The 14,847-nt window shown below is 40.6% G+C and overlaps 1 protein-coding gene across 1 annotated transcript in view; it reads left to right on the forward strand.

Moving 5' to 3' along the window:
* Window positions 1-14,847, forward strand: part of LOC124795909 (proton-coupled amino acid transporter-like protein CG1139) — a 98,481-nt gene that overhangs the window by 32,584 nt on the left and 51,050 nt on the right. The window contains exon 5 of the mRNA XM_047259989.1: window positions 5,880-5,964. Coding sequence (XP_047115945.1) covers window positions 5,880-5,964 — 85 coding nt within the window. The remainder of the gene's footprint in view (window positions 1-5,879; window positions 5,965-14,847) is intronic.

A 14,847-nucleotide genomic window follows, 5' to 3' on the forward strand; every position in this document is an offset into this window, starting at 1 on the left:
TATAAAATTCAGATTGTCAGTAGTAAGAAAAACAAATCTGAGAAAGAGAAGTTTGTTGTTAGCACGGAACATAAATTTAAATGCTATAAAGTTTTTTCTGAAAGTATTTGCCTGCAGTGTAATCTTACACAAAAGTGAAACATGGCCGATAGACAGTGCATACAAGAAAAGAATATTAGCTTTTGAAATGTGATGCTGTAGGAGAATGCCGAAGACTAGATGGGTAATTATGACAGGTATTCGGATTGGGATTAAAAGGAATTATAACGTGACTTGAGCAAAGGAATGGATCGGTTGACAGGACACATTCCGAGAGATCTAGAAATCGATAGTTTGGTAACGGATGGTATTGGAGGTAGTAAAAAATGCACAAGAAGACAAAGAATTGACTAGAGCAAGCAGGTTCAAAACGATCTAGTTTGAAGTAGTTATTCAGAAATGAAAAGCTTGAGCAGAACAGGGTAGGATGGATAGCTGCATCAGACCAGTCTTCGGACTGAAGACCACAACAGCAATGCACAGGATTCGTATTCTGGTGAAGATGGGTTCATTAGCTTGACTCATTTTCTCTGTGGTTTTACTAAATCACCAACGCCAGATACCAAGATAGTTCTTTTGAAAAAAGTCACGGTCGAATACATGCTGGTAATTCCTTATTATCTCGTTGAAATACTTTTTCTTCTTTTACCTGCAAATGCAATTCGAAATATTTCAATAACCTGTATCATTCTTGGTAACCTTTATCGGTGACATAATTGAGTCAGATTCCAAAGCCAGAGTCAGTTAGCATGAAAGTTTGCTGGTTATAATACCGCGTCATGTTGTAAACAACTATCACCAATTAAACCAACGTTTCGGCCACGGCTATGACCTTCAACTGTATATACTACGGTTTCATTAGTGATAGTTATTTACAATGTGACGTGCTACCGTACTCAGAAAACTTTCACGTTTATTCGTGATATTTGATATTATTTTATTTTTTCACCCTAAATTCTTAGAGTTTTATCAAGTTTCATTTGAAGAGGGTCAGAGATGGTCACCTTGTTTGACACTTTTTATTTATTTCGAAAGTTCTCTGTACATCTTTATGCAATCTTGTTTCTTTTTACCACTCCTCCAACTCATTCCATTTCCTGCAACGCTATCTCCTCTCCTTATACCATCTTTTGCCCGTGCTATCAGTCCACCTCTGTCCTCTCTCCTCTTTAAAATTGAGGACTGTTTTAAAACAGACACTATTTACAAAATTTTACAGCAGGAGCATTTTTAGGTATACTGTTTTAGCTATACTCAGTATCGATAACTCAAAAAATTTAAAGAATACTGGTCGTCCATGCAGGAATAACTGAAATTCGTCACTAACAAGCTTTATTGAAAAAAGTTAAAAATTACAAATTTTTACAAAACTAAAAATATCCACTTTTTATGCAAGTTTCTTGTGTAGCTACTGTATTAAGCTAGGTATTATAAATATACATTCTAAGCATTTAAACTCTAAGTGCTTTTATGTTTATTACATTTTCTAAATACTATCAAATAAGAACTTAACAACGTATTAGTAAATTTATATTTTTTCTTGTAAGCTAAAATATGAAGAGAAATTTTTCACAATAATAAAATCTGTTTCTCGGATCTTAAACCTGTTATGAAAATCTAGGTGATGCGTTAAAATGACAACTAAAACAATAATACATATTTTAATATAATAACTGTATGAAATCCAAACCACTAGTGAAACAAAGTTCTGTTTAATGTAAAGATTCTTCATAATACAAAATTTTGTTTGTAGTGTCATTATCATTCCGTATGCTACTTTAAATAGAACTCTTTACTTTCCTCTAAATCCTTTTCAAAATAGGACGTCAACTTCTTCACGTCATTACCCTTATTTTTGCTGACGTGATTCACTGACGAAAATTGAGATGCTTCAAACATTATTGAAGCACTTCTCTTTCCACGTTTTAGAAGCTCAACGTCTGTTGATGAACCAAAGTAAGTATTTTGAAAAAGGCATTGTCTTAGGTTTCACACACTGCAGCACTCTTGCCTCATACGTCGTAAAAGGATGTTTGGCTTTCGTTATACCTTTCGAGATCGATCTCAGATTGTAACTATAACAGTCTTTACCAGAAACTTTAACCTACCCAAACTTTCCCAAAATGACCACAAGTGGCCGAAATGGCGTCCAATTGAGAGATTTGCTCTCGGTCCTGCCCTGGTGCCACACGACATTTTTTCTCTTTAAATATGTTTCGTGCTTCCTTAGTTATTTTTCTGTACGGCCAAAAACTCTGTCAGGAGCAAATAGATATGCCCACGTATGAGGACACAATGCTAAATTCCTTTAAATACATTTGAGCTTTCAGTGTAGCTCATACCAACTGCCATCGCTGTGGAGTTTTAATCTGAGATTTTCTTCACCTTCTTTCATTAGATCAAGCGCTAAGGGATTTAAATAGTCTCTCACAGCAGATGTAATTTCATTTGTCCCACCATGATGAGACAATCTGAAGTCATGTGTAGTTAACTACTTTGTGTGCTTTCTTTTGTGAATATTTTAAGATCGTACAGGTATACAACCAGGCCAGTCTGGAGAAAAATACTTATCCAGTAAACAGTTTGGGTAAACGTTGATTCTGCTGGTTCAAAAGAAACTCTCACAGTATTCTTCGTATTTTCATTTGAAATACTGAAATATCTGACGCTGGCAAGGCAACCGTATTGCTCCATTATAATACGCAAAACGAAATCTGTTTATTGCACGTAAACTGTGGTCATCTAGCGAGTAGCAACGCGATCTGAAATTAATGTTCGACTACATGAAAATAAAAATAAAAAGAAGCACAAGGTGATTGCAAATACCACACAAACTATGTTAGGTATTTGCCCAGGTGCTAACGCAATACTTTAGCAGTAGATATGAAAACTTCCTCAAGGAATAATTTTCTCGTTATTCCTGTTATTTGATGGTCTCCTGTAAATTAATGATCAGAAAGCCAGACACCACAGAACGGGAATTGAAGGTCTTTGTATTTGACAATCGAAGAACGAATGGAATGGTTTTAATTAACATATGAAAAGATAAATGAAAATAAAAAAGTTATTACAATGTTGGTTGATGAATCAGGGACAAAATTGAGAAAACTACGTTTTATGAAATACCCGAGCCTGCAGTAAACATTTCAGGTTGCGCTATGGCGGGGATGAGGAGGCGAATGGTTGTAGGAGAGGAGCGGCTGTGGGGGAGGGGGAGAGGAGGAGAGGTATGGTTCAAATGGCTCTGAGCACTATGGGACTTAACATCTGAGGTCGTCAGACCCCTAGACTTAGAACTACTTAAACCTAACTAACCTAAGGACATCACACACATACATACCCGAGGGAGGATTCGAACCTGCGACCGTAGCAGCAGCGCGTTTCCGGAGGGAGAGGTATAGTCTTTCAAGAAGCTGTTGCCATGCGCATGAAATTAATTCACAGACATATAATTTATCCCTTGCACAAACAGTTCAGACCTCCTTGCCTACTTTCTGGAGATGTTCATGTTCTTAATTTTGATGATAGTGGATGTCCTATTGATCGTGACCTGGAAAAGATAAGGTATCTCCTTCCCGCTGCCGTTACTCAACACAATAAAAAACTGTATTTATGATAGAAAGACAAGTAAAAAGATATTATTCGTGCCTTTATCAATGAGAACGTAGTTGAAACTGACCTACCGGAACTAGGTTATTCATATTAAAGTTGGAGTGGATGGTGCATTAATAGGGTGTAACACCAGTGCGAGGCAGTTGTGAGGGTTGATTCAAGATATCGGAAAGTCTTAAAACAAGAAAATGATTTAGACATGGGTGTTCTATGTCAGCAGCCTTATTTATGTTGTATTTAGAAATTGGTCTTGATTATTGGAATAGACACTGCAGAAGTTTCGGAGTGGCAGTACAGCATGAAAGGTTACATTTATTACTGTTTGACGACCATCAAGTACTTATGGCTCTGGATGAGGACGTTGCCATGTATCAAACGAGAAAATTAATTAATACTCATAAGCACTGGGGGCTAAGAGTGAATGTGGTTAAAACAGAATATTTTGTTGTTGGAAACGGGCAAGGCGAGGAATTGGATTTTGAGTTTGGCCGGTTGAGAAACGTGAAAATTTGTAAAAATATCTTGGTTCACTAATCTACAAGACTGGACAGTGCGACGTGGACATTTCCCACAGGAAACGTCGAACGATGGTGGCTATTAGGTCATTAAATGGTATCTGTACATGTCCAGACGAATAAAGACAGAAGTGCTACATGCTGTGATTTAAAGCATTCTGACGTATGACTCTGAGTGTTGTACACAGAAGCGGGGAAATAGAGGCTGTCGCAATGGACGGGCTACGGGGGAACATGAGAGCAACTCGTTTGGATAGACTGAGCGGTGAGTATGTAAGAATGGAGAGTGATGCTGTGGAACCAGTGACAGATACGACTGATGCTCGAACACTGAGGTGGTATGGACACGTCCGATGGATAGAAGAACAACGATCGACGCAGTGTTTGCTCATCTGGTCTCCGCCAGGGACAAGGAGTCGAGGGAGGCCGTGGGCAATGTGGAGGAGGACCATAGCCAAAACCATGGAAAGCAAAGGTCTATCGGAACAAGACTGGCAGGACACAAGTATGAGGCATTTGAAAACACGCAACAGCTGACAAGTCGAAACGCCTGCTAAAGTAGAAAAATTAGGTATATTTACATAAGTACCTAGCTGTGGGAAAGGAATGCCTTGAAATTAAATGAACTATATACTGATGCACGCGCGCGCACACTATATATATATATATATATATATATATATATATATATATATATATATATATAATAAAACCTAGAACCAACAGCTTTGCTACTGTTAGGCACCCCAAGCAGTAGTGTAAAGGATGGAGTATACAGCAAGGCAAAGTTATGATGAGAAGGTCTCACCTCACGGAAAAACTGCTCGTATGTAGGCGCGGCGGTATCGATACAGACTGACTGAGAGCGACTGAGTAACTGTAAACAATGAGACAGTGGCGACTTAATAGTTTCTTCTTTCTAATTTGTTGAGCGGCTTGTCCACCACCTAGCTCAGGCTGCCAACTAAAGCAGGGCTAACCTGAAAGTACCACCCCCACTGTTACCTTACCCAAACCAAAGCAAAGTATGTCACGAAGTTGCCAAGACGTGGTCACGTTTTGACGAAAGCAGCGGGCGCACATTATGTGATCCATCCTTGGCATTAGGCTTTCAGGAATCCTGGTATCCCTCTGCATAACGGCCCAAATTGATGCCCCTTTTATTGCTCCAAGACTTCTGAAGCAGCTTTCCTACCCTTATTGGCAACAGTACTACTAATTTGAATAAATGCTATAGACTTCACACTTAATGGGACAGAAGTGGAAGTGGGGGACAGTTAATTATTTCACTACAACGAATTCGTTACACACCACCCACTCATTCGCCCAAATGACAGTAACTTACTAATTCGTACATTTACGTTTTGTCTGTCTAAACAGAGGGGACGGTGGTTGATGCCTCTTGGGCCCTGGTCTCGTCCAGCAGTTACTGACGTTGTGAACTAACTTATTTGACATCAGCACAGAAAAACGAATTCCTGCCACAAATTGTAACGGGAGCATTTGAGACTTACAGAATTCACAACATACGCAAGAGAATAACGAATCTACAGAAAGCAATTCATGTTGGCATGACAATTTCAAGACACTGTTGAAAATATAGGTCAAACACTGGTTGGATAGTCATAAAAGTACAGGAGAAAAAACAAATCTTTTTATTCCTAACACTGTAAAAGTGCTGATATTGTCTCTAATGCTCCAAACATATTTCAGGCATGTTGTGAACGGCTTCATGTTAGTGCTACAACTGGGAAGCTGCTGTGTGTACGTGGTGTTCATCAGCACCAACATAAAGGACGTAAGTACATGTCAATGTCTTGTTTAATATTGGATGCTGTAAAATAAGAAAATAGTAATAGATGATGTCTTAATCGCGTCCGCTGGTCGTTCTGCCCATGTGTAGAGCACGAAGAAGAGCTCTTTCATCACTGATGATCGAAGTGTAATAGTTAAGCCAAAGAGAGAAGCACCGCTAGGTATACACTGTGGAATACATTTTCGCAAAATTTAGCAATAAGCTGCCTTACGAGGAGCATGTTCTTTACTCCAAATACATATGTACGTTTTCTGCCGGCCGCGGTGGCCGTGCGGTTCTAGGCGCTTAAGGCCGGAACCGCGTGACTACTACGGTCGCAGGTTCGAATCCTGCCTCGGGCATGGATGCGTGTGATGTGCTTAGGTTAGTTATGTTTAAGTAGTTCTACGTTCTAGCGGACTGATGACCTCAGATGTTAAGTCCCATAGTGCTCAGAGCCATTTGAACATACGTTTTCTCTTACTCTGTCCCATAAAAAAGGCGCAGCACGATTTAATATCTCTAAAAAAGTGGAAATGTCCAATATTTTGAAGCATCATTTTTTTAAAATTAATTGCTGCATTCAAATGTAAATTCCAGTGTGCTAGAAATGTTAACTGTCTAAATAGCGTGCACAGTCAGTTCTAACAAGAGGAACTGAGATAAGGACCATAAATGCTCAACTCATCCAAAAGTAAGAGTATACCGACGAACAACGGAGAGGAGCTTGTTCGGGATAAAGTATCTGTAATGAATAGGTAAAGTAATTGTTTGGTACGAGGAATCTGAAACTGCGATACCTGGTTAGTATAGTCGGAGGAACAGACGGATTAATGACGTTTCTGCTTGATCACTTCTGATAATAATCTGGACTACTATAATGTCATTAAAAGCTGATAGTGATACAGAAGGAGATCACTGCATGTACAGTCTTAGACACAAAAACTGACCGCCGGCCGGCCGCCACAGAGACCAAGTCCGAGTCGTTCACTTAAGGTGGCCAATAAAACTGACCGCCCCTGACACCTCTAAGTCTGCACAGCCTGGCAACGCTGTAAGATGCGGAAATGTTAGGAGGAAGTGTTGTTTACTTTCGAGGTGATATGGATGGAGTGAGCCCGTGGTCTTGCGGTTATTGTCGTGCGTTATAAACTTTTAGAGTCGCATGTTCGCGTCCAGCTGTTTTTTTTTTTTTTTTTTACCACATTTCGGTCTAAAGTTATGAGTCTGATTGAACATAGAAGACAATTCCCTTAACATTCTACCCACTCGCAATAACAAGTATTCCATAAACGATTCCGCAGGACAGGTCGTGGCTGCGTCGCGAACATAACAGCTTACGCTCGAGCGTTTCCTCGTGCTGCAGCGGCTACCGGCCACCGGCCAGACGCCACCCGCCGCCTGAAATCCGGCTCGCCCAGGTGAACGCGGCGCGACGCGGACAGAGTATGTGTCAATGCCATTTCCGAATTTGAAGTTCTAGTTATCATCTTGCAATTAAGCATTGGATTTTACATACTTGAAAATCATGAACTACGGTTAAGCACTGTAAAATTGAGTCGCAAGTGGAAAAAGGTGTAACATCTGCAACTCAAAGCTTACTTTTGGTATAACAGAGGGGTGAATGTAGAGGAAGCAACTAGAAAGATTTGAACTGTGCGTGGAGCGAGTGCTTTTGGGAAAAATACGATAGAAAAAGATATTCTTGTTTCAACAAAGATCCTTCTGGCATGAATGATTTTCCACATTAAGGAAGTCTCGACTACTGATATATGTGACATTTTACCATTTTACCATCATGCGACATTTGCATACAACAGGCTAAGTTCAGAAGTCTGGTGTAGGAGTACTATGTGCTCTAATTCGAAACAACAAAAATCAACGGAGTGACTATTATTGAACGTCATCAGGTCGCTCATTGAGCATTCCTTTGCAGTACTGTTGCTGGTGACATGTTATGATGCCTTTATCGTTAACTTCCTAAGAAGAAATGCAAGGCTGAGCCCCACCAAAAGACGTAGACTAGGGCAAAGAGTAGTGTGAACATAATATTTTCCATTTAATAGCTCCAAAAGTGTGTTTTGGGCTACTAATTCTGCCCCAAGGGCTGTGTACAACACCGCTGGAATTTGTTGTCAACAACTGAGACACCTTTCGGTCGCAGTGTAAGAAAATCGAGCAACAAAACTACATCACCTGTGCAACTGCATAATAACTCACTCTGTTGATTTGAGAAACAAAACTGTCCAGGAGATTTATAGGAAAGTCGTCTCTCAGACACTTGTATTGATAGGGAAGTCCTCTCTCAGGCCCTTGTCCCTCTCGTCATATATTCGTAAAATATTACCTTTCCCGCTCTTCATCGATCAATCGTCAAGGCAATTCATTTCTAGACGAAAATACTCTTAAAACTACTATGGTTTAATGACATCGTTAAAACAAGTAGGTTTCTACGAGCGTAGAATTTGTAAACAAATGTAGCATTATCAGATTGTTGTAGATATCGTGAACGGAAATTCAGTTGCTGATTAATCTCTCTTTGATGATTACTGTTGCGTTTAGTAAACTAATGGAAAATCCAAATAAAATATTCGCTTTACTAATGCAAATTAAATTCAGCTTACTACGGAAACATCACGACGGCAGTCTATCTTAATAAAGCATTAAGTTCAAAAATGGTTCAAAGGTCTCTGAGCACTATGGGACTTAACTTCTGACGTCATCAATCGCCTAGAACTTAGAACTAGTTAAACCTAACTAACCTAAAGGCATCACACACATCCATGTCCGAGGCAGGATTCGAAGCTGCAACCGTAGTGGTCGCGCAGTTCCAGACCGTAGCGAAGCATTAAGTGTCTGTAAGACGATTGATCCTATTTTAACGCGAATTAGTAGGATAATACCGACTTTTGACTTTGAAAACATCTGTATTTACTTCATTTCCTGTATCATTCGCAAGTATTATGAAAATGTGGCATTTCATAGATAAAATTATGTATTCACAAAAACAAAAAATATGTCGGCAGAAAACAAAAGTGGCATTATGAAATTGGCAGTACCGTAAGGTTTCCGCTCTGACACTAAGGGTTACTGAAAGTACCAAGACGAATTTTGCTCGAGCGTTATCTTACGATTCCCTTACTGATTTGTATCTGCCTGATTGTAGCTCAGCTACAAAAGAATTAAAAATCTGGCTTTCAGTGAGTCTAGAAAGGCGAACCACATCAGCTTGCACCAGGTAGCCAAGCATGTTACCTGAGGAATGGTATTTCCCTAAAGTGGGAAGACATCCTTTTGTGGTTGAATTGTTGGCAAATATCAGTCAGACGTGTGCCGTTGGTCTAAGCGTTTCAGTCTGTTTAATTTGTACCAATGATTTTTCTACAGGTTTTTTCTGTCCCAAATATTGTGTTGAAGTCTCCTTTTAGTATTTTCACGTCATCTTGGTGAATTTTGCTCCTAGTATTTTCGAGTGTGTTCCAGAAGTTTTCGACATTTTTGGTGTTTCTCTTATTTTCGATGTTGGTGGGGCCATGTGAATTGATGAGTGTTTATATTTTACTGGGGCTCTGAATGATCATAGTCATATGTCGATTGTTGATGGGTGTGATTTCTTTGACAGAACTGATGATAGATCTGTGTACGAGAAATGCCATGCCGAAGATTGGTACGCCTTTCGCTACCTTTTGTTGCATTTTACTCTTGAACATGCAATGGTTTTCGTAATGCAAGGTTTCATTGTCAGTTAGTCGTGGTTCGTGAAGAGCAATGATGAGAATTTTTTGTCGGTCGATTTATTATGTGAGATTATTTAGTTTTCGTATTTGGATCAATGTATCGATGATTTGTTATTAAAAAAAGTTCTTACGTGTGTGAAATCTTATGGGAGTTAACTGCGAAGGTCATCAGTCACTAAGCTTACACACTACTTAACCTAAATTATCCTAAGGACAAACACACACACACCCATGCCCGGGGGAGGACTCGAACCTCCGCTGGGACCAGCCGAACAGTCCATGACTGCTGCGCCTGAGACCGCTCGGCTAATCCTGCGCGGCGTGTAGTTTTCAAACGCATGTTTTCTGCTTGTAGGGATATTTACAACAGATCTTCAATATTCTCTGCCGTGCTAACCTGGACTTCCCAGAATCCGCCTGTCGACAGTTCGCACAGTCCATGTTTGCTTGTGTTTCATTGGTTTGGCCTGGGTGATTCCAGGACCGGACAGGACCAGAGGTTGTTGAAGCCTTTGGATGAAAATATTTTCAGCCGAGCTTATTGAGCTAACAGACGGTGACCAGTGTAGCGGTGGTTTTAACTCAGACGTGCGTGGAATTTGAGTTCAACGGATTGAGTAGTCGATGAGGATTGTGTTAGTATTTGGTTCACCCCAAGTATTTGATTTCTTCGGTAGCACCCATGTGGGGGAGGGTTTCCCCTATCGGCCCCACGGGATTATTATTATTATTATTATTATTATGTAATCAGCAAATCCGATATGATGCACCTTCCCACCACTGAAATAGATGTGCATTGCTCGATTCAGTATTTCCATCACATAAATATGGGTTATAATTACGTTACATTGCTGCTAGTAGACATATTTCTCACTTTTTCTTAGGCAGTTATTTCCTGTTACTCCATCATAGGAATTTATGTGCGCAGCATTGTTTCAATACAGACGTTCGATTTATGCGATTTCTGTAATATCATTTCGATACCAGATCGTTGTAATCGGATTTAGCCAGTGAGACTTAATGTGGATATCCGAATACGACTCTCATCATTTGATAGACTGGGTAAACCACATTCTTAATCGGACTGTTGAATCTAGATCACTTATTTATGACAGGGCCTGAATTCATAAACACTGTGGAAAATAATAATACAATGTGCTTATTACTAATATGTTATTTAAATATAAATATATGAACGAACGAGATAACAGTTTATTTACATGAGCCGAGCCCCATCCATCACAACAGAGCAGTGCGAGATTGGTTTCAGGACCAAGAGAGGATAAAGCTGTTGCCGTTTGTTCCACGATCACCGAACATCAACCAGATAGAGAATATGTGGGCAGAGGTAACAAGGTCATTGCCATGTGTACCTACAAATGCAAGCGACCTTTGGACGAATATAGAAAACGTATGGTGGGAAGTAAACCATCACGTTACACTGTCGACGACTTAATGAAATCAATGCCCCTACGCCTTTGAGAAATCGTACGTAATGATCGTGGGTGGGTTGGTTACTAAAAGTATACTCGTCCACAAACCCATGTGGACAGTTATCTGATAGTCGGTCAAGCTTTGCTTTGTCGCAGCTCTTTACATACAAGTCCATTTACTTTCAGTCTCCTCCTTACAATTCTTGCAATGCAAGGTAACTGAAAAATCTTATCCACTCGACGCCAACTGAGGAATTGACTGGTGCATGTGTTATTCAACACACAGTAGTTGTCACCCTCACTGGAAGCAATGACTGTTTGTGTTTGTGTGTGTGTGTGTGTGTGTGTGTGTGTGTGTGTGTGTGTGTGTGTGTGTGTGAGTGTGTGTGTGTGTGTGTGTGTGTGTGTTTTCGTGTTCACGCACAATCTGAATCAATACTATTAACATTAGAGAGACAACCAACAATAAATATTGCATCAAATATGACTCTAAAGTATTTTAATGCGATGGGAAGTTACAAACTGAATTTTTACCTAACCCACAACCTGCATATTACGTTACGTTAAGTAAGATGTATTAACTCCATAGTATCGTTAGCAGAGACAGTGCGCTCTTGTTGTCGAGGCTCGCGACAAGTGCAGCGGTTAGCAGTGCCCAATGCCGCCGCGATTTGTTTATCTTGGCTGAGCGTGGACACTGCAGCAGACGCTTCGCCATAAACAGAAAGAAATCACCTTGGCTCTGACTGCAGTGAGCGGATGACACTGCCTGCGTGTTCTTATAGTAACCAACGTGAGACTCTACTCACAGGTGCCACGGAGCAATTGCAACGGGTATCTGAAATTAGTCATCAGAATATTAACTAGTGGTGAAATGTCCACTCTATTTGAATCCCAAGAAAATAGGAACCTTCTCACAAAGGAATGTGAGGTGATATCAAAATTTATCCAACATACGAAAATTAACTGCAGGACTTTCATGTATGCTGTAGTAGCACACAAGGAAATATTATGTCTTGGAAGCGTATATTTCATTTCCTCTTCTCATATTAACGCCCATGTTTTAATATGAAGTGAGAAAATAAACACGAAAAGCTGAAGTTCCTGAGAAGCATATCAGTCATTTCCTCCTCTCATATCACAACTTTTGTTTTAGTATGAAGTAAAAAAACAAACAGTTTAAAGTTGCGAGGCATAATATGACACCAGATTCTTATCGTAGGCCTATCGGAAACGCAAAACGCAGGGAGCTGTCCATTCTTTTGTCCAACAGTCTCTCCTTTCATGCATTACTCCCGCTAGGAGATTCTTATTTAAGGACTTGCGGGCATCAAGTTCTTCAGCAGAACAAGCCTTATGTTATTGTGCTAATTACGGTATGGAAAAAATGCAACAAAGCAGTGGGGATATTTGCAAATGTCTGTATTCAGCAATGACTGCCAGCTGCCACAGCACTTCACAGAATCCACGCGGCAGGCAACACAACTGTGCGTGCACTTCAGACTTCATTCAGTAAGACTGCAGGGGATAGTTGGAAACGTCAAATTTACGTCGCTTTCCATTCGTATTCATTCCAGAATGATGTGTTATTAAGGTAGTCGAGCGTTCTAGCAATTACAGCTTTATAATTCCCATATGAGTATTCCGATAGCCACCCGGTTGTGGAAAACTATTGGGAACTGCATTAATATCAAACTGCAAGAACTTGAGACTATACGTGGACTCTTCTCTTCGCTGGGTGACCTGTTACTGTTATTTAGGATTCTCTCCGTTCTAGACGTAATGCAAATGGAGCTTCATATGCGCTCTTCCGCTATTATTCCACTCGCTCGCGGCCACACTGTATTGCCGCTAGGGTTCGGACGATTCTGTGCGTCTAGTACTGAAAACTTTCGATGACCCGTCGAGACCCAAATAATGATACAGGATGTTTGAGAAGGAATAGTAAATATTGTAGGAGGTGGTGGTATAGACAAATTGCAGAAAAATGCCATATAACTCCCTGTATATGAATATATGTGTGATGTGTGTTCTTTCGGGTATGTCCGAAAGAAAAGACACTACGAATCCGGGTTCGAACCTGGTCAGGCACAAACTTTCATCTGACGCCGTTGTTCTATTTTAATGTGCATGACAGCCTGGACATCTGTCCTTCAATCTTTAATTGATTAACAAGGCTGTCTATTTCGATTCGTAGTGTCTGTTCTTTCGGAAATGTCCGAAAGAACAGACACACACACACACACACACACACACACACACACACACACACACACACACATTTTTATCTTAAGTACTATTCGGAAAATGTTTGGCAACTCAGTGATATTGCCGGACTGGTGCTGCATCAACCTACTCATTTCACTAGATACGATTGTAATCTTCTGAACAATTCCTGTTTAGTAAGTGACAGCGACAGTGTTTCTCATCGTTTACTTTGTCGGAAACCTGTTTCTCTCTGCCCTAGCCTATACTATAGCACTGAGTGATTGCTCACATTCTTGATACCTCACTGGACGTGCTACTGCAACTGTAGCCAAAGATTCAAATCCCGCTGGAAAAGTATATTTCAAGTCAGATGGTTTTGCCCCTCCCGAACTGTCATTGAAAACGATCACAACGAAATTAAGTATAGGTATCCTATGAAACCCTTGAGTTCATACTATGGTGCTGTGAAGATGAAAAAAGTGGTTTTTCACAATTATCAGATGACGGATGAAATTTGTCAGATGCCAGTAATTATGATTGCATTATTAACTGTTTATTCACAGGCGCTTTTCTGCCGAGTATTGTAACTGTTATTTGAATGTTAGAGCTGGAAGAATAGAAACATCAAGTTTTGCCATATGGAATGTTCGAATTCACCGTAAGTCTTCACGTTTCGAACAAAGGCAGAATATCCGTCAGGAAACCTGACAACAATAAGCCAGGCCATGCCTGTCTCCTGGTGGATGTGCCAATGACAGTGATCTCAATAACAATATTGTACAGCAAATATACATTGCCAACTCAACCACTGGAGAAGTTCCAAAACTGTGAATCGCGTCTGGTGAATACGCTTTCAAGGTTTCGGTCCGATTAAGTCAGTGAAACAAAAATAATTGCCGCAGTTATTAATTTATGACATTTAGTTTGCATTCAGTGCATCGATGTATTACGCGTAATTGCACTCTAGCCTCTAAACCTAGTTGCAGAAATGCAAATAAGACTAATTGACATATAATGAGGATCTTGCGGCCCTTGCCAGCCGCAACTTTGAAAGGAAGCTATAGTCATTTCGCCGGCCTCGGTGGCCAAGCGGTTCTAGGTGCTTCAGTCCGGAACCGCGCGACTGCTACAGTCCCAGGTTCGAATCCTGCCTCGGCCATGGATGTGTGTGATGTTGGGGTTGGGTTGTTTGGGGAAGGAGACCAGACAGCGAGGTCATCGGTCTCATCGGATTAGGGAAGGATGGGGAGGAAGTCGGCCGTGCCCTTTCAAAGGAACCATCCCAGCATTTGCCTGGAGAGATTTAGGGAAATCACGGAAAACCTAAATCAGGATGGCCGGACGCGGGACTGAACCGTCGTCCTCCCGAATGCGAGTCCAGTGTCTAACCACTGCGCCACCTCGCTCGGTTGTGTGTGATATCCTTAGGTTAGTTAGGTTTAAGTAGTTCTAAGTTCTAGGGGACTGATGACCTCAGATGTTAAGTCCCATAGTGCTCAGAGCCATTT

Source organism: Schistocerca piceifrons, chromosome 4, assembly GCF_021461385.2.
Source record: "Schistocerca piceifrons isolate TAMUIC-IGC-003096 chromosome 4, iqSchPice1.1, whole genome shotgun sequence".
In the NCBI taxonomy this organism is placed as follows: domain Eukaryota; kingdom Metazoa; phylum Arthropoda; class Insecta; order Orthoptera; family Acrididae; genus Schistocerca; species Schistocerca piceifrons.